A 25,568-nucleotide genomic window follows, 5' to 3' on the forward strand; every position below is an offset into this window, starting at 1 on the left:
ACATTAAAAAAAATAACCCAAATCCTTTACTCCTTGGAATAGAGCAAGAGTTACACACAGGAACCAGATGTATAGTTGCAGGTGTTGGAACACCCAGACCTCATGCCTGAAAACCAGGGACACTGGTGTGTGACTAAGATTGAGCCTAATCAGAATCACAATATATCCTCTAAACCCCAATGCCAGGCTGAAAAGCCATGAGTAACAAGTAACAGAGACCTAGTCATTGGACAGGACAGCAGGACAGGCTTCGGAGAGACCCTCTCTGAAGTATTGAGCAAAGGGAAGACTTAAAGTCGAGGATGGTTCAGAAGTGAGAAAAACTCTCTTTCCCATTCCAAATAGTAATGTAGAAAAGGATTTGAAGCCTGTGGTGCAGTGAAGGTAACCAGCAAAGTAAATCTAATACAGCTCAATTCCTAAAATGACTGAATCAATTCCCTGCCTGCACCCTGATCCAGCACATGTACACTGAAGACCAAACACCTGGAAAGAATTTTTTTCAGTTTCCTGGCACAAAAACTAATTGCTTATATCTTTACTGACCTACATAAGATCTCCAGCTATCAGCCAAAAATTCTATGCCCACCAAAAATATTTTTCAAAATAAACAAGAAAAAAAGTTCTGAAACAAACAGAATTCATTTGCATTATAAGAAATGTTAAAGTTTTTTAGGCAGAAGTAATAAGCTACTAGACAGAAACTTGGATCTGCACAAAAAATGAGTGCTAGAAATGAAGTAAACAAAAGTAAAGGTAATATTCATTTTTGCTTGTTTTTAATTGGCCTAAAAGATAATTGTTTAAAGAAAATGTAATAATGCTTTGAATTTTTATAACACATGAAAATGTGCATTTGAAACTATAGCACAAAGGAAGAGAGGAAGGAATTAGGACTATACTTTTGTAGAATCCTCATATGTGAAGTGTCATAGGATTATTTGATAGTAGAGTCTTTTATTTACTTGTAATTAATGAATTTATTTGTAGAGAAAGGGTATTGCTATATAGCCTAGGCTGGCCTGGAATCACAATCCTTGTGCCTCAGCCTCCTAAGTGGTGGGACTATAGGCATGCATTACCATACCTAGCTGAAACTAGAGTCTTTGAAATTAATGATATATACTGAAAAACCAAGGGCAACCACACCAAAATTTAAAAACAGGTATACATGATAATCTAATAGCAAGGACAAAATAGAATCAAAATATATTTGTTAATTTGGAAGAAGGCAGAAAACTAAAAAGAAACACAATACAAGTGTTAGCAAGATGGCAGCTATTAGTATAAGCTATATAAGTATATTAAGTGTAATAATTTTAAGACATAGATTTTCAAATTACATAAAAGGTAACCCCCAACTATATCCTGAATATACCTCAAAAATGTTAAAACTTTAAATGAAAACACAGATTAAAAGTAAAATAATGGCACAAAGATATGCGAATACTAATCAAAAGAAAGATCAAGTAGCTATTTTAATATCAAAGTATCCTACTTGGATAAAGATACACAATCAATATGGTAGTAATCGCACAAGTACTAATACATCAATGGAATAGAATGAAGACTCTAGAAATAGACCTATGCATATACTGTTAACTGACATTTAATAAAAGGTGGCTAGGTCAGTGGTAGATGGGATTGGTGATGAAACAAATTTCATAAACAGGTGGGAAAAAATAAATGTTGACTCCTATCCCAAGCTATCCACAAAAAAAGATTCAAGATGGATCATAGGCCTCAATGAAAAAGTGAAAATAAAAATAAAAAAATAGGTACTCATGAGGAAGGCAAAGAAATAGTAGGACACAGAGTGCATTACGCTTGAAAGAACAATTGGTAATTGACTTCCTCAAGTTTAAAGGTTCTACTCATTACAGATGTCATGTGAATGAAAAGGAGTGCCACAGGTTGAAAGAAAATATTCACTACATATATAGATATGATACAGAGTTTATATCTTGAATATATTTCAATCATAAAAGGAACCAAATTATATTCTATTTATATGATGTAGATTTGGACTATAAAAGAACCAAGTGATATGTGTGAATTTGAAGAACCTAATTCTGAATCAAAGAAACCACATACAAAAGGTATACCTGCTATATGATTGCATTTCCAGAAGGTGAAGATAAGGCAAAACCAACCTATGGTGACAAATCAGAGAAACAGTTGTCCAGGGATGGAGCTGGGGACTGACCAGAAAGTGGACATGGGGGCATTTTCTGGGATGCCAGAAGACTTCCATATTTTCAAGGAAATGTTGGTTGTAAGGATGTATTTATCATTAAAGCTCACCAAACTGTGAACTTATCATCTATTTTAGTATGTATAATTTCCCTCAATTTAATCAAAATAATGTCATATTCTTCAGTATCCTAAACTAAGGATTCAACTTTATATGAACATTTAGAGGGAGGGGGTGAATTCAACTATGATATATTGTGAGAACTTTTGTAAATGTCACAATGTACCCCCAGGACAACATGATAATAGAAATGTAAAATAAAATCATATGACATTTAATTTTCACTGATACTTAGTTTAGATCTTACCTATAAAACAGTATTTTTCTACTGTTTTTGCCATTTGTAAAAATGGAGAAAAGTATTTGCAAATAATCTTTTATATGCTGGATGAAATCCAAGTATACTAGATTTTTTTTGTCCTTAAACCTGGTTTTTATAGCTTTCCTTTTAACTCATTGACAGGTGGATCTTCACAACTCTTAAGGATGACAACAATAAGATTAAGTAATAGTAACTGAGATGGATGCTCTCTGTTTCTACCTACAGATACATCTCCTTAACAAGTTTAAGAGGTTGATCTTTATGTGCTGTCTCATACGCTCACTTTTCCTTTGGCTGTGGACAATGGGAGGCATTAGGAGAACCTAGGAAGTTGGAAGGATAGTGAAATTGGGTTACTTACTCTCCTGGCTTCCTCCTTTCAATGCATAAGTTGACAGCTGTTTGGTTTCTTTTTTTTTAATTTTTATTTTATTCATATGTGCATACAATGTTTGGGTCATTTCTCCCCCCTTCCCCACACTCCCTCCCTTACCCCCCCTTACCCCTTGCTACCAGGCAGAAACTATGCTGCCCTTATCTCTAATTTTGTTGAAGAGAGAGTATAAGCAGTAATAGGAAGGACCAAGGGTTTTTGCTAGTTGAGATAAGGATAGCTATACAGGGAGTTGACTCGCATTGCTTTCCTGTACATGTGTATTACCTTCTAAGTTAATTCTTCTTGAACTAACCTTTTCTCTAGTTCCTGGTCCCCTTCTCCTATTGGCCTCAGTTGCTTTAAAGTATCTGCCTGGCCCAAAAGACCAAAAATTGTATGTTCTCCCTAATATGCAGACATTAGATCAAGGGCAAACACAACAAGGGGATTGGACTTTGATCACATGATAAAGCGAGAGCACACAAGGAATGTATGAGGATAGGTAAGACACCCAAAAAACCAGATAGCATTTGTTGCCCTCAAAGCTGTTTGGTTTCTTAACTGAAAGTTAAGTTTGTGAGTTGCCCTCTCCCATGTTGCCCTCTCCTATAAATATCTTTATAGGTCTGAAACCCATTCTGTGCTCTTACCCTTTCAGGCCTAGGAAACTTTTAATTATTGTGTTGTTGACAGTCCTATGTTGCTTCATCATCCCTTTTTAGTCTCCCTTAGCTTTGTCTACCCATTTGTAAATTCATTACATTAAATTTCATTAAACTCTTTTAAGTTACTCTATGTATGCCATCCAATTCCTGAGAAGACCCTGACTGACTCACTTCAAATATTTTAACTTTAAATCAGATCTCATGTCAGTTTATATGTGACAGCGCTAAGACAGGTTAGCCATGTAAACATTTAAAATCAAATTTAAAAAATTGGAGGTGCTTTTCTCACTTCGGTTGTTTAAAAATATGTATGTGAAATGTGACTTTTTAGAATCTTTTTCTTGCTAGCCCTCTAAATAAAATATGTGTATTCCCTGGAAGTTATTTTTCATATATGAAAACACTGATGGTGAAATTGTACCAGTGTTCCTTCATTCCTCACATTAGTGATACAAGGGCAGTGCATTTAGGAGACAGGCTGAGGCTTCTATGTGTGATGATTATCACACATAAATCTCATAAAAGCAGACTGAGATTTTGCATTAGTAGTGTTCTTGAAGAGCACTACTAAAAGTGTTAAGAACACTTTTCTGGGATATAGTCTCGGATGTTATTTGCCATGTGGGGTATTTTTTTCTCTTTAAAAATGATAACCTCAAGAAATGCATCAAATAGGCATGCAATTAGAAGAAAATCATGTGAGCTACAGATGCAGAGGGAACAATAATTGCAGATTACTCACTGGATGTATCTTTTAAAACATATGAACCACAACTCATTCTAAATATAACTCTCCATTCTAAAGGACAACGTGTCATATTTTGAAGTAACTTAGCATGAACTGTAGTATATTTTCAAAAATGTGATCAGCACTAAATCAACATTCGAATCAACATGCAAAATTATCTTTATGAGGACAGGGACTTCCTGGTAGTCTGAAATTCTCACTCTAAACAGCAAAAAAAGAAAAAAAATACATAACTAAGACATTAACTGAGATACCAAATCATATTTTACAGCAACATGTCCCATTAGATGCCCACCATCCTCAGCCAGATAAACCACGGTATCTTCCTTGGAGTTTGGATAAAGGGGTTCCATTTCCAGGCCTGTTGGGATATACACTGGCTCAGGAAAAAAAGGAGTCCAGTCTGGAAAAAAGAGTGAGGGCATTATTTGAATACAACATTGAAATAAAACAGGAAAAATTGCTGTGTATTTCCAAATTATTATTTGTAGATCTAGACTTTTACTAAGGGTTCACTGGAAGTAAAAATGAACATTGTCACACTGTAACAATACTTGTGATGTTTTACTTGTGTCTTGTTCTAAATTATTATATTGAGTACTTGAAGATTGTGTGTTCGTGACAGATTTTATACCACGATTTCTATTCCTTTTCAGTCCTTCACGCTATTCTATCACACCTCTGAGAACCTTGCACCGCCTTTTATTCTTCCTTTCCCTGTATCTTCAGCCTCTGCTTGGTAATGGTGTACTCTAAGCTTATAACACGTTGAGGTTTCTTCTCTCTCCCAAAAGGATGAGTATTTTTAGACCCCTCCCCCTGCCTTTCTCCTTTAGCCACCAGCTTTCCCTCTTCTCATTCTTTTTAGGATCTAATTCCTTTAAAAAAGTTTTTGTTTTGGCAGTACTGGGGTTTGAACTCAGGGATTCATACTAGCTAGGTAGGTACTCTACCACTTGAGCCACACCTCTAAGCCCTTTTTGATCTGGTTATTTTGGAGATAGGGTCTTGCTTTTTGCCTGGACTGTCTTCCTGCCATAGCTGGGATTACAGTAGCATGCCACAATGCTCAGCTTTTTCTAATAAGATGTAGTCTCACAAACTTTTTTGCTGAGGCAGGCCTGCAACTGTGATCATTCTGATCTTAGCCTCCCACACAGCTGGGAAATGTAAAGAACAGAAAAGTATACTGAGGGTACAGAAATGGGGCTGTCAGTTAGATGGGGAGAAAACTGACTTAGTTTAATGAGAACATGGGCTGGGGGATGCTGAGAACCAGCAGCAGCATGGTAGAGCCTTCCTTCCCTCTTCCCTTTGGGTCTCTCTGCTCTCATTTTCTCACCACTGCTACAGAAGAGAAATTAGGTAGAGGCTGCACTAGCAGCAGAAGGGATTTTCCTTTCCTACTCCTTTTTCATTCTAACTGCCACAGATACGTAAAAAGGAGGCTATGAAACACAAGTGAGGTATACAAAGGATGTAGGGAAAAGTACAAATGTAGTGGCATGGTAGTATTTTCATTTAAAAAAAAATTACTCTTCCTGGTATAGGAGCAAAAAGGAGAGTGGCTATTTGAGGAGGGGTAGGGATGATGTTATAAAGGCTGAAAGGAGAAAAGGAAAGAGCTGTTCTAAATTATGGAAGAGAAATACATACCTAGCTGAAGAGTCCTTTGTAAATAGTGATACTTGTAAGTACTATTCAGTATGAATTCTTTAACATATTTTTGATGCTATAATTTTAGAATTCTTGGGGAGAAATTAACTTTGTCCTCTATTATCAAAAATCAGCATTCTCTTTTTCCTTCTCTGTGCCTTCCCCTCCCTCTACATCTATGGTTTGATTGATCTACCAACCTATCTACCTACTTCCTGCTACCTGCCTGTATACCAGATAATATAAGGAGAAAAATTAGCAGCATCTAATTTACATAGCACTATAATAAGTATAGACAGTTTTTAATTTTATTTACCTAAGAATGTCTATAAGAGCTCTACCTGGCAATAATGTGTGAATACTATAATTGACAAAAGGAGAAATACAGTGGCAGTGGGAAGGTACATAACAATGGATATGTTTCTATCATACCTATCTGTGGACTGAGAACATAAGGTTGTAAGCTCTTCTAGGAGAATGAAAAACATATTTGGGAATGTTCAAATATGGAAACAAAAACATGCACTAAATATGCAGTCTTCAGTTCGATAAATGACCATTAAGTGAAAAAAAACAGAAAGTGGGAATGGAAAGAAAAGGACAGAAAAGACAATGAGGTATAAAGAGATAGAAAATAAAAGAGGGACAGAAACAGAAAAAGACAGAAAGAAGCAAGAGAGGATAAAGATACATTTAAAGATACATTGAGAAGGATATCCATAGGGGGAATGGAAAAACAGAGACAGAGAGCAAAAATGAGCAGGATGCAGTTCATGAACATTCTATCATAGTTCCTATGAGATTAACTATGACTGTGACAGTCATATTGTTTAGAATTACTAAAGCTCTGCCATATTTTCTGTGTTTTTGTGGTTTTTTTTAATGAGACCGGGTCTTGCTGTTACAGGTCTTGAACTTCGCAATCCTCCTGTGTACTTGGATTGGAGGTGTATGCCCCCACACCTGGCTCCGGCACATATTTTAAACCACTTTACTTAAGCACATGTGGTATTGAACACTTGAAGTGTGACTAATCTGAACTGAGGTGTTTCTAAATACAAATGCTCATCAGATTTGGACGACTTTGTACAACAAGAAAGTGAAATGTTTTGGATATATGTAGATTAAATAAAATACATTTCAAAAATTAATTTCACTTTTCCCTTTTTAGCTTTATGAATGTAGCTACTAGAAAATTTTAAATTACAAATATGGCTCATGTTTCATTTCTGCTGGAATGTACTGTTCTAACACCAGGAGTCTCCTCATTAAAAACAAGGTGTCACAGTAAGTCTGCTAATGTCTGAACCTCCCAAACACCTAAGAACATACCAATATGTTGAACTTTTTCATCAATAACCTCACAGTGATATGGCCACCGTGTTGGGCTCAGTGGACCAGAAGAAGAGACACCATATAAATCTCGTGGTTCACGAAGGCGTGGCACCCATCTTCCTAGCTGATACTCTAGTAGTATCTGTGTAGTCCGGGGGAAGAACGGGTCTACAATAGAGTCAGCTGAAAACAAAGATTCAACACAACCATAAGTGACAAGAAGGAAAACCCCAATTCTACATGTGTTATATAGCTCCTTTTTTCCCTCCAACACTATTCAGTTTGTGGGTATCATTATTACTATAATGAAATTCATGGCATTTTAAATAAAAGTACTAATGAAATATTTTTTTACAATTAATCTTCATAATTGCTAAAATGTTTAATCTATGTACTATATTAGTTTATGCTGAATTCCCAGTGCTACTATAAAAATATCTGTTTCTTGCAGCTTTTCAAGCAAATCATCTACTTTTGACTCTTTTCAGACTTAATCACACTATTTGTCTAATGGGTTAAATGCACTCACTAATTCCTCACCATTTCTTGGAACTGTATTCTCAAAGATTGCTGGTGATCTCTCAGTCACAATTTTCTTCTCAGTTCTCCTTTTTAGGGCCACTGTGCAACATAACCCCAGGACCTCATAGAATAAATGGGGCTGCTGTCAGCAGCCATTGCTATGGCCCTTTTTCTTTCAGTATGGTAACTGTGTAGCATCAGCTTGATGCAGCTCTCCTTAAATTCATTTTTTTTCTTTTATGATACTACAGAAACCATCATCTAACCTCTGACTAGGGACTTTCCACTGGGATCCAAATAAGGCTCCTGCTCCACTTTAACCAATTAAATATTTTCACCCTATTAAAGTCTTTCTTAGGTGCCCTTAAGTAAAGCTCCCAAACTGCTTCCAGTTTTGAGCTGCTCAATTTGTGACATGCTGTTCAAATACACATTTTTTCTTTTTTCTTAGCAAATGTTAATTGTACAGAGGGGTTTCATTGTGATATTTCCATACATGCATATAATGTACTTTGAACAAATTCATTCTGTCTATTTACTCTTTCATATCCCATCTCCCACCCCCCCCTCAAATTAACTTCTTAAAATTTTAATGTGACAAATTTTATCTTTCACCAATAGGTTTTACCCAAATTGGATCATCTTAAACATATAGTTCTATGATTTTATTTAATAGATATCATACATAAATGACCATATCAGAAGTAAATTTTGAATTATTTTAATGTAGTTAAGTTTATCAGTATTCATTTGTGACTCTTTATTTTGGTATCCTGTTTAACTTACAAAAGCCTTCTCTACCCAGGCTGTGTAGTACAATATATGCCTTAAATATATGCACGGTAATTTATTTAACAATTTCCCTACTGATGAATGCTTAGATTGTTTTCAACTTTTGACTCAATCTGAGAAGGAAGAACTAGAAAGGATACTTGCCCTAACATATATCAAAACATCAAATTTAAAGCTACCATAATTTACATCATGACAGAGACTCAGGAATAGGCGAGTAAGAGTCAAGTCCAGGAATGGATGGATAGAATTTAGTATATGATAAAGATGACATGTCAAATGTCACATGGTAAAGAAAGGTGTCATTCAAATCAACAGTAAAAAGGATGATCAATAAATAATGCCATGAACTACAAAATGGCAAGGCAGCTATTTATGAATTAGAACATAAAATCTACTACTTATAAATACAAATGATAAATACTGAAATTCAAATAAATACATAATGGTACTTAAAAAGAAAATTCAGATGATTATACTGATGACCTTGAGGTAAAGAAGGACTTTTGTAACAAACAAGATACAAAAATAAAGAAATGAATACTGATAGATTTCACCATGCCATAATAATTCTAAGTGATGGAAGCATCATAAGCAAAATTAAAGGATTGCTGTGTGCTGGTAATTCATACTAAGAGGGAATATAATAGACAGTAAGTCTATGAAATTCTCAATCTCTCTAGCAATCATAGGTATGCCAGTCAAAGGAATGAGCTACCATCCATCGTCCAGTAGACTGGCAAAATTTTTAAAAAAGAAAAGAGTCTGGGTGGATAGTTCAAGTGGTAGAGCTCTCAAGTGGTAGCATGTGCAAGATCATGGGTTCGATCCTCAGTATCACAAAAATAACTAAGAAAGAAAAAAGGGCAGCAGTAGCAGTAGTACAAAATAGTACTACAAAATTTCTATAAGGATGGGTATATATGTATATACAAATGCAAAGAAGAATGTCTAGAAAAATACATACCAATTTTTAAGTATAGGGGTTATCTCAAAAGTTATGATTTGTTTTAGGATGGTGGTGGAAAAGACATAGATAGGTAACAGATAAAGGCCTTAACTTCAATATTAGATCATATTTGTGATCAATATGTAAATATTTTATGGATATATTTTAGTATTTGAAAGTATAACTGCACATGTATAATTTTTTTAAATCAAGTATACATTAAGATACCCACATACATGTACACTTGTAAGGAATGACTTCATTAAGGAAATTCTTGATATAAATATTCTTCATTTAAATAAATATGTACTTCCCATAATAACTTGGGTCATTCTATAAATGTACTTAAGGAACTCTAGTTTTTCAAAGAAAAGACACGGTAAATTCCTATGTTAAGTGAAGTCCTTTGTAAAGTAATTGTCACATTTAATTTCATTCATTATTTTCTAATAAATCAGGTTTACCTAACACCAACCTGAAAAGTTTAAATTTTAAAAGATTCTTATAAAAGAGTATAACACATCTCTCCCCTTTCCACCAGAATAATCATATCTAGTCTACGAAATATGGCTTTTTTTTTCAGTTTCCTCATGTTACTTTTATCCAGTAAAGGTCTAATTATGAAAGGGAGGAAAAATATATGGGTAACTTCAAACCTGTTAGTAGTGTACAATGATGAATATCTTCACTTACAAATTTCACGAATGTATCCTCATCCTAAAATGAGAGAATTTTTAAATTAAAAAACCCAAATTTCCAAATCCAGTTTTTTTTAACATTCATCTTAGTACTTGGGATTGAGTACGTTTTTAATCTTTAATAAATAAGAAAATTAAAGAATTTTTATGACTCTCAAAGCAGTAGCTCAAATATCCTGGAAACTTAAAGTTTGTATATGTACTTATTTTCCACTGGGTATAGTCATAATAATGACTGTAAAGAAGGAATAAGTTGAAAAATTCTTGGTAAACTTGGGAAAACAACTTAAATTAAGAATAAAATCAACAGCAAGAACAAGAAAGAAACACAGAAAGCCATGGATTTAAAGAGTTAAGCATCATTTTGAAGAGCTTATTTTGGGACCTTAATTTACAAACATGTTTTATACTTTAATAAAATTTGAAGGAAATCTCAGAAATATATACTGCAAAAAGAGAAAATACTCTTAAACCCTGCACCTCTCCCCCCCTTTCTTATTCCATAGCCTTTCATTTGTAGTATCAGAGGCACATTAAACCTATTATGGTCCTATACAGTAGGGTTAGAATGCAGGTAGTTTTAGTGTGATTTACATGATGACGTAACAACAGAATAGGTGCATATAATAAGCAGACATAAAGTATAAACAAACTGTAATGATTTAATACACAGATTTTAATAAAACCCAGAAGGCTCTTAGCCAATAATATTTCCTCAAGAAAAGATCAATATAGTTTTTCTTTGTAGATAGGGTATATTGTGTATGGTAGTAACTTAGCTTTACAATCAAATTATTTCCCATCTTCAGTGATAACTACCTAAATACCCAATTGCTTTTACATCCAACTGATTTTATGATATTGTCAATGGGAATATATATTTTATGACATGTCTTTTATCTCAAATTATGTAAAAAATTGAGAAAAACATACTGATTCATCCTCATCACTGATGGTTCTGTCTGAATAGTCTTCCTTTTCTGAATCTTCAGACATCTCTGCCGGTGACTGGCTTGAAATTTATTATGTGCATCGGCTGCAAAACAATTTCTAAGGAACTTATTAACAGTGACAAGTCTCCTTTAAAAACTAAATCAGGTTGCAACTAATTAAGCCTTCAACTTCGAAGATTTGAAGAAATTTTCCATTACTATGAGAAAAACACGAAATCACAATAAAAGACAAAGCAAACAATTTAATTGAAAAAGATTTTCAGAGTACAAATTATTTACATTCTATATTTACAAACACTGCACAATGTTAGTGCATTAAAAGATAGTAAAGCAAGAAAAACTATACTTATTCAAGCAGTGAAATGTGCAATATACTTTTAAAAGTATTTTTTCCTCAATTTTCAAGCGACCAAAAATTCACGGGACTGCGAATGACTTTTCTCCTTACACTTTGATTAGTATTCTGTAGATAATTGTTCTAAGTTCGATTATATTTTCACACTGAGATATCAATAGCTACCAGGTTGTACCGGCGACGGTCATCACCGCTTCCCCGCGTGGCTATTAAGTTAACGGAATAATAGCCATTCCTTGTCAAGATTCTATAGTTTGGGGGAGATCAAGGGTATTTACTAAGTTCAAATGGACTGGTTTACGTTCCTCTCTACAGAAAGCGAGCACTCATGCTAGAAGGCCGGCCAATCTCCGGGGCAAAGGACTACAAATGCAAGGGAGAGAACCGTTTATGGGCGACATCTCGGTATTAAGGGACTTAGTTGGGGTCACGACCCCAATTGTGCAAAGCTGGACTGGCAAACGTCTCGACTGTTTCCTTACAGGTCAAGTACGCCAGGCGCTGACCTGGGGTGGAATCGTGAAAGCCCCACCCCAAGTGTTGGGGCGCTTTCGGGTGTCCCGCCCCGGAAGCAGGAAGTGAGGCGGGCGGAGCCTGCGGCGCGAGCGTCGCTTTCTGGGCGGGGCGGGGAACGCGATGACGTCCCGAAGCTGGGCCGTTTTCCGCTCGCACTCACTTCGGCCGGCCTTCGCAAAGGGCGAGGGAGCTAGTGTCTTCTTCCCCGAGGACGCCAGCCTCGGGAGAGCCTTCAGGCCAGGCCGGCTGCCCACTCGTGCTGGGGGACTATTTCAGGGGGTCCCTGAGACACTTCGCGTCCAAAAGCGGGAAGGAACTTCACTGTAGTTCAAAAGCCCCAGGCACGCCCTCCAGCCAGCCACCCCCCCGCGGGTTACCAGGGCAACGGCCCCACCCTCGGGAGACTTCGGGCTGTCCTTGGGAATGGGCTAGTGACTAGTATGGACGCAATGAGCATGCGCGGGGTTTTGCCTGCAGAAAAAGGAAGCCCCAGGAATGATGGGAATTCGGGGTAGAGCCGCAGGGCTGGCACAAAGAGTCTGGGACTAGTTAGGTCTTTGGGGACTAGTGGGAGGATTTAGGAATGGGAGACGCTGGACGGCAGTTTGTCCCTAAGGTTCTGCACGTTGGTTGTTTGCCAGGTCCCAGAGAAGTCAGGATAGAACATACTGCTTAAGACTTGTGGTTTAGAACTCATCTGAATTTAAGAGCATGACCACAGACAATTATCTGAACTAAAGTTTCTTCATCCGTGAAATGGGTATAATTGCAACTACATCTTGGAGTTGTTAGAAAATTAAATCGAAAGTATGGTGGTTTTTATTTGTGCACACATTGAGTTCTCTGTGCAGTTGTGATTAATGATCTATACGCTAGAAATGAGGATTTTCTCCTTCAATACCTGATTTGGAGACGTCTTGGATATTTGAGGGTAAACTGAAAATTCTAACCAGCTCAGAGATAATTTTGTCATTACTAGCTGTCTGCTGGGGTACAGCAAATCACTTTATATGTATTGTCTTATATAATTAAATATAATTTCCCATAACAGGCATTATTTGTTTACATCTCATCTTAATTTGTCTTTATCTTTAGCTCTGGTGGGTAATATATGTAGAACAGTTTTCCAAGTGTAGCTGAAAAAAAAATGTATAGATACTTGAAGCTTCCCTGAGCCACTGTGTATCCTGAGGTTTGTGCTATTGTAGACTAGAGATAGTGGACTATATCAAGTTTGAAAGAATAAAGGGCAAAGCACAATGGTGTAAGAATGGAAATAGGTTAACATCTCATTAGAGTTTGTAAGTTTAGAAAAATTAAGTCTTTTTAGGTTAGCAATTTAGAAATTTGGACCTTCGTTTGGATCTTCCTGATTACCCCCTTGGCTTGATAAAGCATATCTTAGATCAAAAGTCTTTTGAAAATTAGTCTTTCAATTTGTACTTTGTTTTTTGCCATATCACTAAAGGGGATGCACAGAGAATCTTTATTGTGGTTTGGATGGACCCCCAGAGGTTCATGTGTTAAAATTTCATCACCATTGTAAAATTTAAGAGGGTAGAAACTTAATCCAACTGGTGTTAGGAGGTAATTAGGATTAGATAAGGCCATCAGGGTGAAGCCCCATGATTGAATACTGATGAGTTTATAAGAAGAGTGAGATCAACCAGAGCACACACACACACACACACACACACACACACACTTTCAGAACTTTGCCAACAATAAGCCTGTCACCATATGTGACCATATGTGATTATATGTGACCATATGATCTTGAATCTTGAGAACCATGAGCCGAAATAAAACTTTTTTTCTTTAAACTTATCAAGTCTGTGGTATTGTGTTATGGACAACAGAAAATGGACTAAGACAATCTTTATATGTGGAACCATTTTTTTCTATTGGATTTTAATCATGATTACAAGCTAGAGGATTCCAGATGCATGAGGTGAAGCTCTGAGAAATGATCTAATCACATTATACAAGTAAATGGGAAAGCTGTTTGAATATTTACATAATTATATGTCAAGAAATAGAGAAAAATCATCTTAATGCATAATGAAAATATTTAGGCCTTCCCTGGCCACTCCATCTAAATAAAAGAGCTAGATGAGAGGGGATGAGAGGACTTCAGTTGGGTATCTCTTTTAGATAGGGTGGCCGGGAAGGCCTCTAACCCAATGGCATTTGAGCAGCTGGCCAGGAAAGACCTTGTCAAGGCAGGCAAGGCAGCAAGTTTGCAAGTACAAAGCTCTGAGAGAAGTATTGTATGAGGCACTACTGTCCAAAGAAAGCTTAGCTGGAATCAGTCATTTTAAAGAAAGAGGTTTCATAAGGACTTAAGTAAATTTGAAATGATTTTCTTAAGCACTTGCTTTTTTTTTTAAACTTAAAAAAATTTTTTTTATTATTGTTATTTTTACTTACCCTTCTAGATTGTAGCATATACTGGGAATGAAGGTCTTTGGCTTTAGTTAAAGTGGAAGTAAGGCCTGGAGTAAACTTCTACCAAGGACTTTTGAGTATTTTGTTCTCTTTCCCTATGATATTACCAGAGAAGATTACTTGACAACTCCTTACACAGCCAGTGTCTGCCTTTTGGGAAGGCAGATTTATTCCTGTAGCAATTTCCCTTTTCTACTTTTTTGGTGAGTTTACTATATATATATATTTATATGTATAATATATATACATTATGTATATGTAAATAATATATATACATACACATATATATATACACATACATAAAAGTAGAGTTAAGAGGAAAAGATAACCAAGATGATATATACCCCAAAAGACACTGGTATGAGAATTGGCAAGAAAGTCCATTTTAGCAAAATGGCTACATGTAAGCCATGTTAGGAATACAATTTATTTTGCGGAATTATATCAGGAGCAGAAACTTAAATGAGAAAATGAAGTGTCTAGGGCGATCAGTTCCTTATGACATCATAGAAGCTGGTGATCACAGGGCCTTCAGGTCTTGTCACAATTTGGCTGACAAAGCCACACCAGGAGATAGCAGCTGCCTTTGCCTTCCTCAGACTATCTGGGTGTAGGATGACACAGTAGGGCCAAACGTCTCAAACTGTTTCTAAGTTCAGATCTTGATATCTGTTTTAGCCAGCAATTAACCAAGTTCCCCTTCAAACTTGGAAATGAGGTATTGTAGTAAGAATGTCCCCTGCCTGCTTAGCAAATAACAAGATAAAGTACCTCAAAAAAAGGAGTAGTGCCCAGGCTCAGTGTGAAATTTTATGACAAAAACCATGGTCTCCCTCTTTAATAACTGTCCTGGAAATGGGCAGTTGTGAAGTCTTGTTTCCCACTGAGGACATGTTGGCTGGATTCTGTGACTACTACTTTAGACTGCTAAAACAGTTTCATTTTGACATTAAAAATTTCATACTGGTATTTAGTATTTAGATTTGGTATTAAGTTCATTTTAAACTTCATTTCAAAACTATTCAAAGCCCTCCTTTCCTTGCCTCCCAGAGCAACCTAGAGCTATCCCTGATATCAGAAATTCGGTCTCCTGAACTCAATATCAATTCACAAATGAGAGTGAGGTTTTTAGAGAAAAGGAAGTTAATGATTAATTTTGCTAGGCAAAATGAGGAACACAAGTCCTACTTCTGGGTTGTTGGTGGGTTTTTAAAGGAAATCTTGAGTGAGTATGGGCTTCTGTATGTATGTACTGAGGCCTGACTTTGACCAGATTGTGCCCTTGGGTCTGCTTATTAGCTAATGTGCTGGTATGATTCTCTGGAATTGTGTTCCTTGCTGTCCTGAACATTCCTTCATTCCTGTGGTCAGGGAGAAAAGGACAGAAGCTTGTTGACCTTGCCTGGAGCTGTAAAGACATTCTTGAGTTCCCTTGCATGGTAGAATGGGCAAAAGGAGATAGACAAAGAGAAAGAAAAGGATAAAAAATGTTTAAAACTGTGGAAAACTTGTGTAACTGAAAGGCTGATTAGTAAATTGAGTCGGTTATTGGGCTCAAACTACAGTTGTGAGCACATTTAGGTATCTGTTCCTGTTACATCCCAGCTGTAGTGGCTTGCAAAATGGGAGTCAGGTTGGAGTTTTGCTATTTACATTCTTTCCTTCTTCCTTCTAGATTCTAGCTTCTTGCTATGTTAGGGTAAAGATGGGCTGAAGCCCACAGAGCAGAGGTCTGCTTAGCCAAATTACCGTCTACATGGCTGTCTCATATGCTACTTTTGTTCTGTCTGTGAATTCATGAGGACAGCAGTGACTGCATTCCCCTCTCCCACCCCCAACACACACAGAGACACACACACACAGAGACACACACACACACAGAGGTCTGTCTTCAAGGCCTACTCCTAGGTAAAAGTCTTTTGTGAAAGACTGAGGGGAAAAGTGGTTAAGAGTGGGGGTTCAGGAACTGTCTGCTGATGGGAAAATACTCTGCCACTTACCAGGTGTATGAGTATGGGCAAGTTCTTAAAGTTCTCTGAGCTTCAATTTATTTTCCTGTAAAGTAGAGATAATCGAGTAGTACCTGTCTTGTAGGGTTACTGAAAGGACTGAACGAGTGAATAACAGAGTTCTACTATGCACTTGTTCACTCGTGTGGCATGCGAGGCAGCAGATTTGAGCCATCACTCTCTGTGGCATATGGTAGTGGTTTTCAAGGTGTTCTGCAGGATCAGTAGCGTCAGCATCATGTGATCCAAATTCTCAGGCCCTACTCCAGACCTATGGAATTAGAAACGAAGAGTGGGACAATATATGTTTTAGCAAGTCTCTCCCACCCCAGGTGATCATGATGGACCCTAAATTTTGAGAACCATTGAGACAGAGGATTGAGTGTGGACTCCAGAACTAGAATACTCGGTTGTGTATCTGGGCAAGTTATTTACCTTCTTGCTTCTGTTCTTTGTAAAATGGATATATAATGATGCCTACCTGCTGGGTTCGTTATGAATATTAAGATGGTTATATACACAAAGTGTTAGAGCACAGTAATTTGCTCTCACTCTGGTCTTTTCAATGAGAACCTTTGAAGCAGATGTTCTCACAGAGACCTAGGGCAACAGAGAGATCTTGCTTCTCAGTGCACAGTCTCCAAAGCAACAGTCACTGCAGCAACACTTGGAAGCATTAGAAATGTGAACTCTCAGGTGTCCCTTCCCCAACCTACTGTATAAGATCTGCATGTTTTAACACGAGTGTTCCTTTCAGTAGAAAAGGGGTATTATATAACTCCACTCTAGACCTAGTGAACCTAGGACACCTGATTTTCATCACTCCAAGCACCTGTCTTAGGAATGTTGGAAGGCCCTAAACATACAATAGATGACACTGATCCTAAGAAAAGCAAGTTTGTATAGAAGAGTGCTGGAGAAGGTTTGAAACTAGTTAAACTCATCTTGTGTTCTATATGATTGCAGTCCTTTTGCATAACGTTAGCATATTTGGTAAAAGATTATTGGATGAAAGTTCCTTTTCCAGATGGAAATGACCAATTGGGATTTCTAAAATAGATACCTAAAGTCTATTCTAGTGAAACATTTTTTTAAAATAATATTTCAAGATAACCATCAGATTAAAAATATGCCATGGCAAACTTCTACTAAATCTGAATTAGAGTGAAACAAGTGGCCAATACTCTCTATGGGGTTGAGATGCTGAGGTGAGCTGAGCTGACACATGAAATACAAATCTAGGAACACAAAATATCATAAAACAAACGAACCTCTCCGAAATCTTAAAAATTTATGACTCGTGCTTATCCCAAACCATTCTGGCCAAATCAGTGCTGGCTGTGCCCCTATACTGAGCTGTCACACGCTCACATTGTTTGTAAGTTTGCTGAGCTGAAAGAAAAGATTGGTTGCCCTTCTGGAAAGAAACTAGATGATGGTCTTAACTTCTTAATGTCTGGTGATGCTGCCATTGTTGACATGGTACCAAGCAAGGCCAGGTAAGAGATTATTTGGATGAAGATTCCTTATCCAGGCAAAAATGTTGAGAACTTCTCTATTCTCTTCTAGGATTTTTTCTGTTTGTGACATGAGACAGACAGTTGCTATGAGTGTCACCCAAACAGTGGACAAGAAGACCACTGGAGTTAGCAAGGTCACAAGTCTGTCCAGAAAGTTGAGGAGGCTAAATGACTATCATCCCTAACACCTGCAACCCCCAGTCTTACTCAGTGGTGGAAGAATGGTTTCAAAACTGTTTTTCTCAATTGGCCATTTAAATTTAAGAGTAAAAGACTGTTTAATGATAAAAATTGCATCATGAAACCTTCAGAAGGAAAGGAAAATGTTTTATGGACCATTTGTGTTTGTATGTGTGTTATGTGGCAATTTAAAATTGTTTTTAAAACATTTTTTGATGTGACTAGGGTTTGAACTCAGGACTTCAAGCTTGCAAAGCAGGTACTCTACCACTTGAGTGGCACCTCCAGTTTGTTTTGTTCTGGTTATTTTGGATATGGGGTCTTGTGAACTATTTTTCCTGGGTTGGCCTTGATCTTCCCAATCTCAGTCTCCCAAGTAGCTAGAATGTAGGCGTGACCCACGAGCACCTGGCTATTAATTTTTAAAATCAGTTCTTTTTAGTGAAAACATCTTGACCAAAAATCTGTCACAGAATTTTGAGACCTATTAAAAAGTTTGATGAGAAACCCATGTCTTCTTTTGGCTAACATTGAAACTTACATAGAAATGCTTAGACAAAAGACTTAACTATTGCTTGCCACCTATTTCATGGTGTTTAGAATCTGCTGAAACTTCACAAGAAAATAATTCAGAGTTAATACTTTTTTCCTGGTTAGGAATTTAGTGTGAAGGGGAAAGGATCTTGTGTCAAGCATCTAGTGGAAGCCATGGGGAGAGCTTTGTTCATTGCAACACTATTGGTTAGCATGGGAACGTTAACTTTGTGTAATTTACTTAAGGCCAAATCTTGTGATATTGAAAGCCACGTGTTTACATCTAAAATTACGTGTAGCTCTAATAACCCTGAGTAAGGTTTATGAAATCTTACAAAATTATTTAAGAAACATTTTAAAAATATGAAAGTGTTTTTCTTTTTAAAGAGTGAAACCAATACTCAGTGTGAAAAACATGTTTTGCCTTGCCATCCTCTTTATTACAAAAGACACACCTCTTCCCATCAATATGCTACATAAAAATATATGAGGCAAAGATTTTTTGGAGGAATTCCATTTATTGTGGATGCATTTTCACAATATATTTCTATTGCAGCGGTCAGCTATCAGTGAGAAATATTAAGTGTTTATAACATTTTTAAGAATGGCAGATTCACAGAACATGCTAGTCAGCTTGTAATTTTATCTCTTAAATATAACAGAGCATTGTAATCCAACAAGTAAATGAGGAATTTGTTTTTCCAAAGATTAAATTCAAACTGAGCAAACTTCTACCCTAAAACCTATTCCATCCAAATATTGGAATAAAAGTCAGGATTGATACATTCTCTTCTCAACTTTAGACTTTCTAGAAAAATACATAATAGCGATCAGGAGAAGCTCTTGTTCAAAAGATTAATAAAGCAATGTTCTTCACCATTGGCCTTAATTCAAACTTTGATCCATTTCACTCCAATGATGAGAGTCATTACACATGGGTACTTCATGTACTTTCTAAGTTTTCTTATCGTAGATTTGTCTACTGTGTCATGGGTGAATGACTTGTGCAATCTTGGTGGCTTTCATTCCTTTGGCCCAGGTTTGCTAAAAGCTAGGGGACTCAACTAATTGTTACTGATTTATGAGGAAAATAGAATCTAGAAGGCAGTGGTTACTCTTCAACCCTGCTCTGGCTAGCTCTTTCTGGGAAATATGTGGATTAGGAGCTAGGTATTTGGGAGGCTCCCATAGTGGATTAGGAACTGAAACTAAGACAATTTTGGTGAAGTTGGTGGAGGTATGTATTAGTTTACATAGTGACACTGTATATATATGTCTATAGAAGGACATCTTGACAAGATACTGCTGTACTCTTTCATCATCTATTGGAAAGAATAAAGACTTACAGGTTGAAATAAGATTTGATATCTGGATTGTGTGTGTAAAAATGGTGAGTCAATAAGAACTGTTCGGGAACTAGTAAAATGAACATATACTTTTGAAATTTCAGCACATTATCAACTTATGACAAGTACTAGTGAATAATAAAATAGAAAAGTTTAATTAAAAATGTTTCAGAATATATAAAGATGGAAGTACTGTCATGTCTCCTAACTACTGGATTTCACTCACTGTACTTTTCTCTGCTGCCAGATATGAGCCAAAGTTGGTCTTTGTTTAGACCTTTATGTGGAACTCTAATTTATGCAATATGTTCATGGAAATTCTTATCTTTAAATTTTAGAGAAGGAAGACACCTTAGGTACCATGTAGGCCAACTTATTGTGAACTTTGTTGTTCCAAATAAGTAGGCTTTGAGCTTGATCCAGATGGAAGACTTAATAAAATTCACACTGGACTTCAAGATTGCCTTCAATTATAAACTAAATACTATGTCTTATAGAAAATTTCAACTCATTTTGACACTTCTAATCTTTTTTTCAATATGTTTTCTTACAGGGCATTGGGCATTGACAATATATTGATACTTATCTGCCATGTTTTTATTGGCAAATATGAAATATTAATATAATATTGTGATTTAAAAATTTTAAGGAGCTGTGATATTGGATAGTTACAAAGGACATACTACTAAATATCATAGTCTAGCACATGAAAAAGCATTCTACCATTAATGTGTTTGTATATGTGTATGCACATACATACATAATTGAGTAATCTAAAATGTGATTCAGGATACTATCACTATCAAAGAAATCCACAAAGCAACCAACCTAAAAAAAATCAGTACCACTGTCAGCTAATATAATAATCCAATTTAGATATGAATCAGCACACAAAAAAGTTATACCTTAACAGTACATCTCTTCTTTTTTTTTTAAAAAAAGACAATCATTATTGCCATATATCAAATCTGAAATGGGTTACTTTCAGAAACAGTTACAATTGCCTACTTAGATAATTTCTTCCATGCTTTATTCTAAAGTGCAGAAACAACATGACTTCTGTATTAAAAAACAAAACAAAACAAAAAAAACTATGGTTCATTTTTCTAGATACTGCACACATTCCTCAGGCAATCTTAACCTTGGATCTCTTTTTGTTGACTTCCAATGTGGTTGGCATCACTGTTCAGATGAGTTATAATGAGCAGTAGAAATGTCTCTATTTCACAGCATGGGTTTCTTTAGAAACAGGCTCCTGTGCAAAGGCAGTACTTTGATATGAACATCTCTAGACGTGATTGTTAAATATAGTGATCATATACATGGGTTTACTGAGATATTGGAAAATAGAGCAAAAGAAAATGAACCCAATTTAGTAAATCAACATAAATATAAAACAGAGCAATTAGCCCTCTACAACTGAGCTGGTCCAGCGTCTTGAGCTTGGGTTCTTTCTTTCTTGAATTGTCTCAAACCTGCTGAGAGAAGAGAACTTTAAATCAGCAGCCCACACTGTTTCAGCCAGATGGATTTTGTCAGAAGAAAAAGAAAAGGAATTATCATACAGCAGGAATAAATATTTATGAATAAGAAGATTACTGTTGACATTCTATTCAAATATGATCTTTTATTCTACCCTTTCTTCTGCTGAGTTTTTTTTTCACTTCTCTTTTCCCTTCTTTCTCCTTTATGTTCCCTTCTATCTTTCCTCACTGCTCATGACATTCAGAGTCTAGAGGTGTTTTTAAAGCTCTACTAGGCCAGGAATTTCTAGTGTGCATTCAAGAAAAGGCACACATGTCTGGGTAGCTCAGTTAGGCCACGATAAAATTCAGTGGTGAAGTAGGATATGTTTCTCTTTGGATTTCTTCCATTTTCCCCCTAGAAATCTATTATTTTCTCTCTCCTGTTCTTATGTCCTGCCCCCCTGAGACTTACCTGACTCTTAATCCTTTTCTTATTCTATTCTGCTGCCCTCTCATTGAGCTGCTAAACATCGCTGCTGAGGTATTAACAAATATAAATGTGTTGTAAATTCGATTTTTAATATGCTGTGTATTTTCATGCCAAAGGATTGAATGTATGAGAAGTAGTGAGTTTGACATTTTTGCAGCAGAGTTACCTAATCAGCTGGCTCAGCTCTGGTGCTGGTGGTTATATTATTCCTGCTGTAAAAGGAATTCAGTGTATGCAGACCAGGGAGGAGTGTGTGGTGTGTGTGAAAACTCTGCACCTCTCTACCTTGTGCCACCATATGTGCAATTCTAGGGCTACCATTCCTGCAGTATTGTATGGGAGTAGATATCTCTGATCATATAAGTCATCTTTGTTCCACTTTCTAGAGCTTTGGCTCAGAGGAATGTGTATAGAGAGACTCCACTATACTTGAGATACGGGTTCTAGACAGCTGACATCACCTACTCAGAAAGGAGGCTGTCTAAATACTGGAAATGCCCCTTCTGAAAGGTCAGATATCTATGCTAGCAGTATTAGAAAGGCTTTGGTCAACAAGTTCATTCTTTTGTTTAAAAAACAAGCAAAAATTCCTCCTATCCCCTGCCACCAACAGAAAATTATTCAAGGAATTTTAAAACTTTACACTTTCTGCTGACTATGCATCCTCAAAAAAGTGGCTTGTGAGTTCAGACCAGATAGCTTAGGTATCAGTCAATATTGTGTTGTTTATTTGCGGTGCACTTTAGGAAAGTTACTTAACTTCCCAGTGCCTCATTTTCTTTAGCTGTAAAATGGGAATAATGCAGCTGGCGGATCGAATGAGATTATAACAGTGCTGGCATATAGTAGCTGCCTTGGTGTTACTAGTCTGGAAAACTGAACTTTCTTAAAATTCACTTTAAGCAGAAAGCCTGGATTTTAATGGAATAAAAGAGTAATAACAGAGAAGATGAAGCTCTGTCAGATTTAAGAGCTTGTAGAAAGTAGGAAAGAGGAAATAATGAAGTAATTCTCTCATTTTAGTGAATCCCAGTGATTCTAGGGTTCTTTTTTTTTTTTTTTTTTAAAGACAGGGTCTCACTATATAGCCCAGGCTGGCCTCAAACTCATGACCCTCCTGTGTCAGCCTCCTGAGTGCTGGGATTCTAGATGTTCAGTCCCTTGCTGGGCTTTTTGATATGTTCTTTAGTCCTGAGTTTGCTTAAGAAGTGCCTCTGTCCCTAGGGTTCTGCATAAACTCATAAACAGACTGTTCTAACCTTACTTATTGTTGTTCTCTGATTTCTCTTTTTTAATTTTCCTCCATTAATAAGCAGAAGACTGTGTCTATTTCTCAAAATGGGAAAAGACTACAATTAGGAATTGAATTAGTTTCTTATACAACACTGGTCTTGTTTGTAGTGGTCTCATTGTCTTTTCTGAAGAATGCACATGCTCTTTGCCCAGAAGACCAAAAATAAAAAATGAATCTAAGCTTTATTAGCCATCAGTTTTAATAGGAGAGCAAAATTTGCCTTATTTTTGAATATCATTTTAATGTTTTTCCTTAGTAATTTCTAGTCCAAGGTTGTAGGCAATGCCCCCTAGGATGGTTCCAAAAAGCAGCTTTGGAGCCGCTAAGGGAGACAGACATTTCCCCCTAATGGATCTATTTTTCCCAAATCCTTGTGGTGCCAAGCTGGGGCCATATAAAGAGATGTAGACCCACATTATTCCCTTTGGCTGTCTCTGCCAATCTTTCTACCATTAGGGTTTATCTCTCGAATGTCTTACTGGGAGCCATTCCATGAACTTGGGCTGTTTATGTTATATGACTGACAAACCTGCAATGCTAAAGGCTCTGTGAACTTTTCCTTTTGCTGGACTACATACAGGTCTTTTAGAAACTAATGGTCATATAGGCACAAGTCTGTGGGTCAGCAATATTTCTCGTTTGACCCCAGGATATTATACTACAGGATTCATCAGGAAAATTTCCAAAATACAAGTCCTCCCCATAGATTACCTTAGTGGGGGAAGTGACCTTATCCACAGATTGCTTTTCCCAGAGGTTCCGTTTGCCAGATACATCTCCTGGCCTCAAGTCCTAGTGAAGAGAGAGCAGAAAAAGTTAAAAGGTGGCATCTAAATAACTCAGCCACCACACCTATTGTTTGTTTGAATCAATTGGTATTCAATACACATTACCCCAGATGGAAATGGAAGGACCAAAATGGATGGAACTGAAAGGACCATTAACTGTTACTTCATTTTATTCAGACTAGACCTGACTTATATGAGAATGGGCTGGAAATACATAGAGCATTTGGGTCTTTGTCCTTCATCCAGGGTTTACTATCTATTGAACAGTGAATTAGAATAGATGCATATTTAAAATAATGTAGCCTATTTTTAACTTTCTATATTCTTGAAAGTGAATAGACTATAGGTTATTTAAAAGATAATTCATGACCCAAACATTGTATGCACATATAAATAAAAGAAAAAAAATAAATAAAAGATAATTCATTTGGGGTTTAATAAACATTTCATCTTTTGCAGACTGAACTTTCTTTTGGTCCCCCTTACCATGTCAACCAGCCCTTACTACTTTAGTGCACACCAGCTGCTACCATGCATTTCTTTTCTTTTTCTGGCTGCAGATGACCACTTTGCCTTCCCAGAAGGCAGCCTAGAAGTTCAGAGTTCATCTCCCAGAAGCAACCCTCAACTGCTGACTATTGGGGTTTGGTGTAAGAGTGCTGCTCAGCTCACTCATGCCTCAGGTAGGCTCACTCATTTTCTGGTGGATTCCAGGCCTTCCCTGGTGGGTTAAATTTTTACAGCTGGTGTAGTAGTGACTTGCACCACTACATTCTTTGTTGGCTGCCTTCTTCTCCCCATCTAACTCTTTATAGTGTTTTCTTCACTTCCCAGATAAACAGCACTGACTTAGGGTCTAGGCAGCCCAAACTAAAACACTAAAATCATTTTGTGTTTCCTGAGGGACAAGTGTGTAATTCAGAAGTGCATTTGTAGAACCTAGCCATGCAAAAATAAACATTTATCACAAATCATACTCATAAGAGAAGTTGACAGTTGATGACGTATGTAAGAACATGTGGGAATCTTGGGAAGGAAACACATTTAAAATATGATCCCTAACAGTTATACAGCTTTGACTCTTGATTTATTGAAGCAAGTGCTATGCGCACCTGCACCCGTGCGCCGTCAACTGCCGCAATTTACTACCTCATGATTAATTTCCTTTGGTTGAGGACCCAAATTTCTGTTTCCATTTACTTTTCTTCCAGCATTTGCTTATATTAGCACTTGGAAAAGGTTGTTTGTAGAAGATAAATGTGTTTTACTGAACTAGTACTGCTTATTTTGGCAACCCCATTTCTCATTAAGAAGGCAAAGCTAATAGCAATTGTATTTATTCACAGACACCA

The 25,568-nt window shown here is 36.7% G+C and overlaps 2 protein-coding genes across 12 annotated transcripts in view; both read right to left on the reverse strand.

Moving 5' to 3' along the window:
• Agbl3 (AGBL carboxypeptidase 3) overlaps positions 1–12,459 on the reverse strand; it is a 69,098-nt gene extending 56,639 nt beyond the window's left edge. Inside the window, exons 1-5 of one of the 6 annotated variants that reach the window (XM_074062513.1) lie at positions 12,108–12,459; positions 11,251–11,353; positions 10,276–10,336; positions 7,354–7,539; positions 4,661–4,768 (exon numbers count right to left, since the gene is read on the reverse strand). In XM_074062513.1, the coding sequence (XP_073918614.1) occupies positions 4,661–4,768; positions 7,354–7,539; positions 10,276–10,336; positions 11,251–11,313 (418 nt within the window). In that variant the 5' untranslated portion in view covers positions 11,314–11,353; positions 12,108–12,459. Of the gene's footprint in view, positions 1–4,619; positions 4,769–7,353; positions 7,540–10,275; positions 10,337–11,250 lie in introns of all 6 variants that reach the window. The other 5 variants (XM_074062527.1, XM_074062521.1, XM_074062517.1 and 2 more) reach the window with 5 other exon arrangements.
• A 6,871-nt stretch (positions 12,460–19,330) lies between these two features.
• The window catches only part of Cald1 (caldesmon 1), a 212,496-nt gene continuing 206,258 nt past the window's right edge, over positions 19,331–25,568 (reverse strand). For 5 of the 6 annotated variants that reach the window (XM_074062703.1, XM_074062699.1, XM_074062718.1 and 2 more), the window contains 2 exons: positions 24,140–24,220; positions 19,331–21,656 (listed from right to left, as the gene is read on the reverse strand). In XM_074062703.1, the coding sequence (XP_073918804.1) occupies positions 21,648–21,656; positions 24,140–24,220 (90 nt within the window). In that variant the 3' untranslated portion in view covers positions 19,331–21,647. The remainder of the gene's footprint in view (positions 21,657–24,139; positions 24,221–25,568) is intronic. The other variant, XM_074062711.1, reaches the window with a different exon arrangement.

This window comes from Castor canadensis, chromosome 2 (genome assembly GCF_047511655.1).
Source record: "Castor canadensis chromosome 2, mCasCan1.hap1v2, whole genome shotgun sequence".
Taxonomy (NCBI): Eukaryota; Metazoa; Chordata; class Mammalia; order Rodentia; family Castoridae; genus Castor; species Castor canadensis.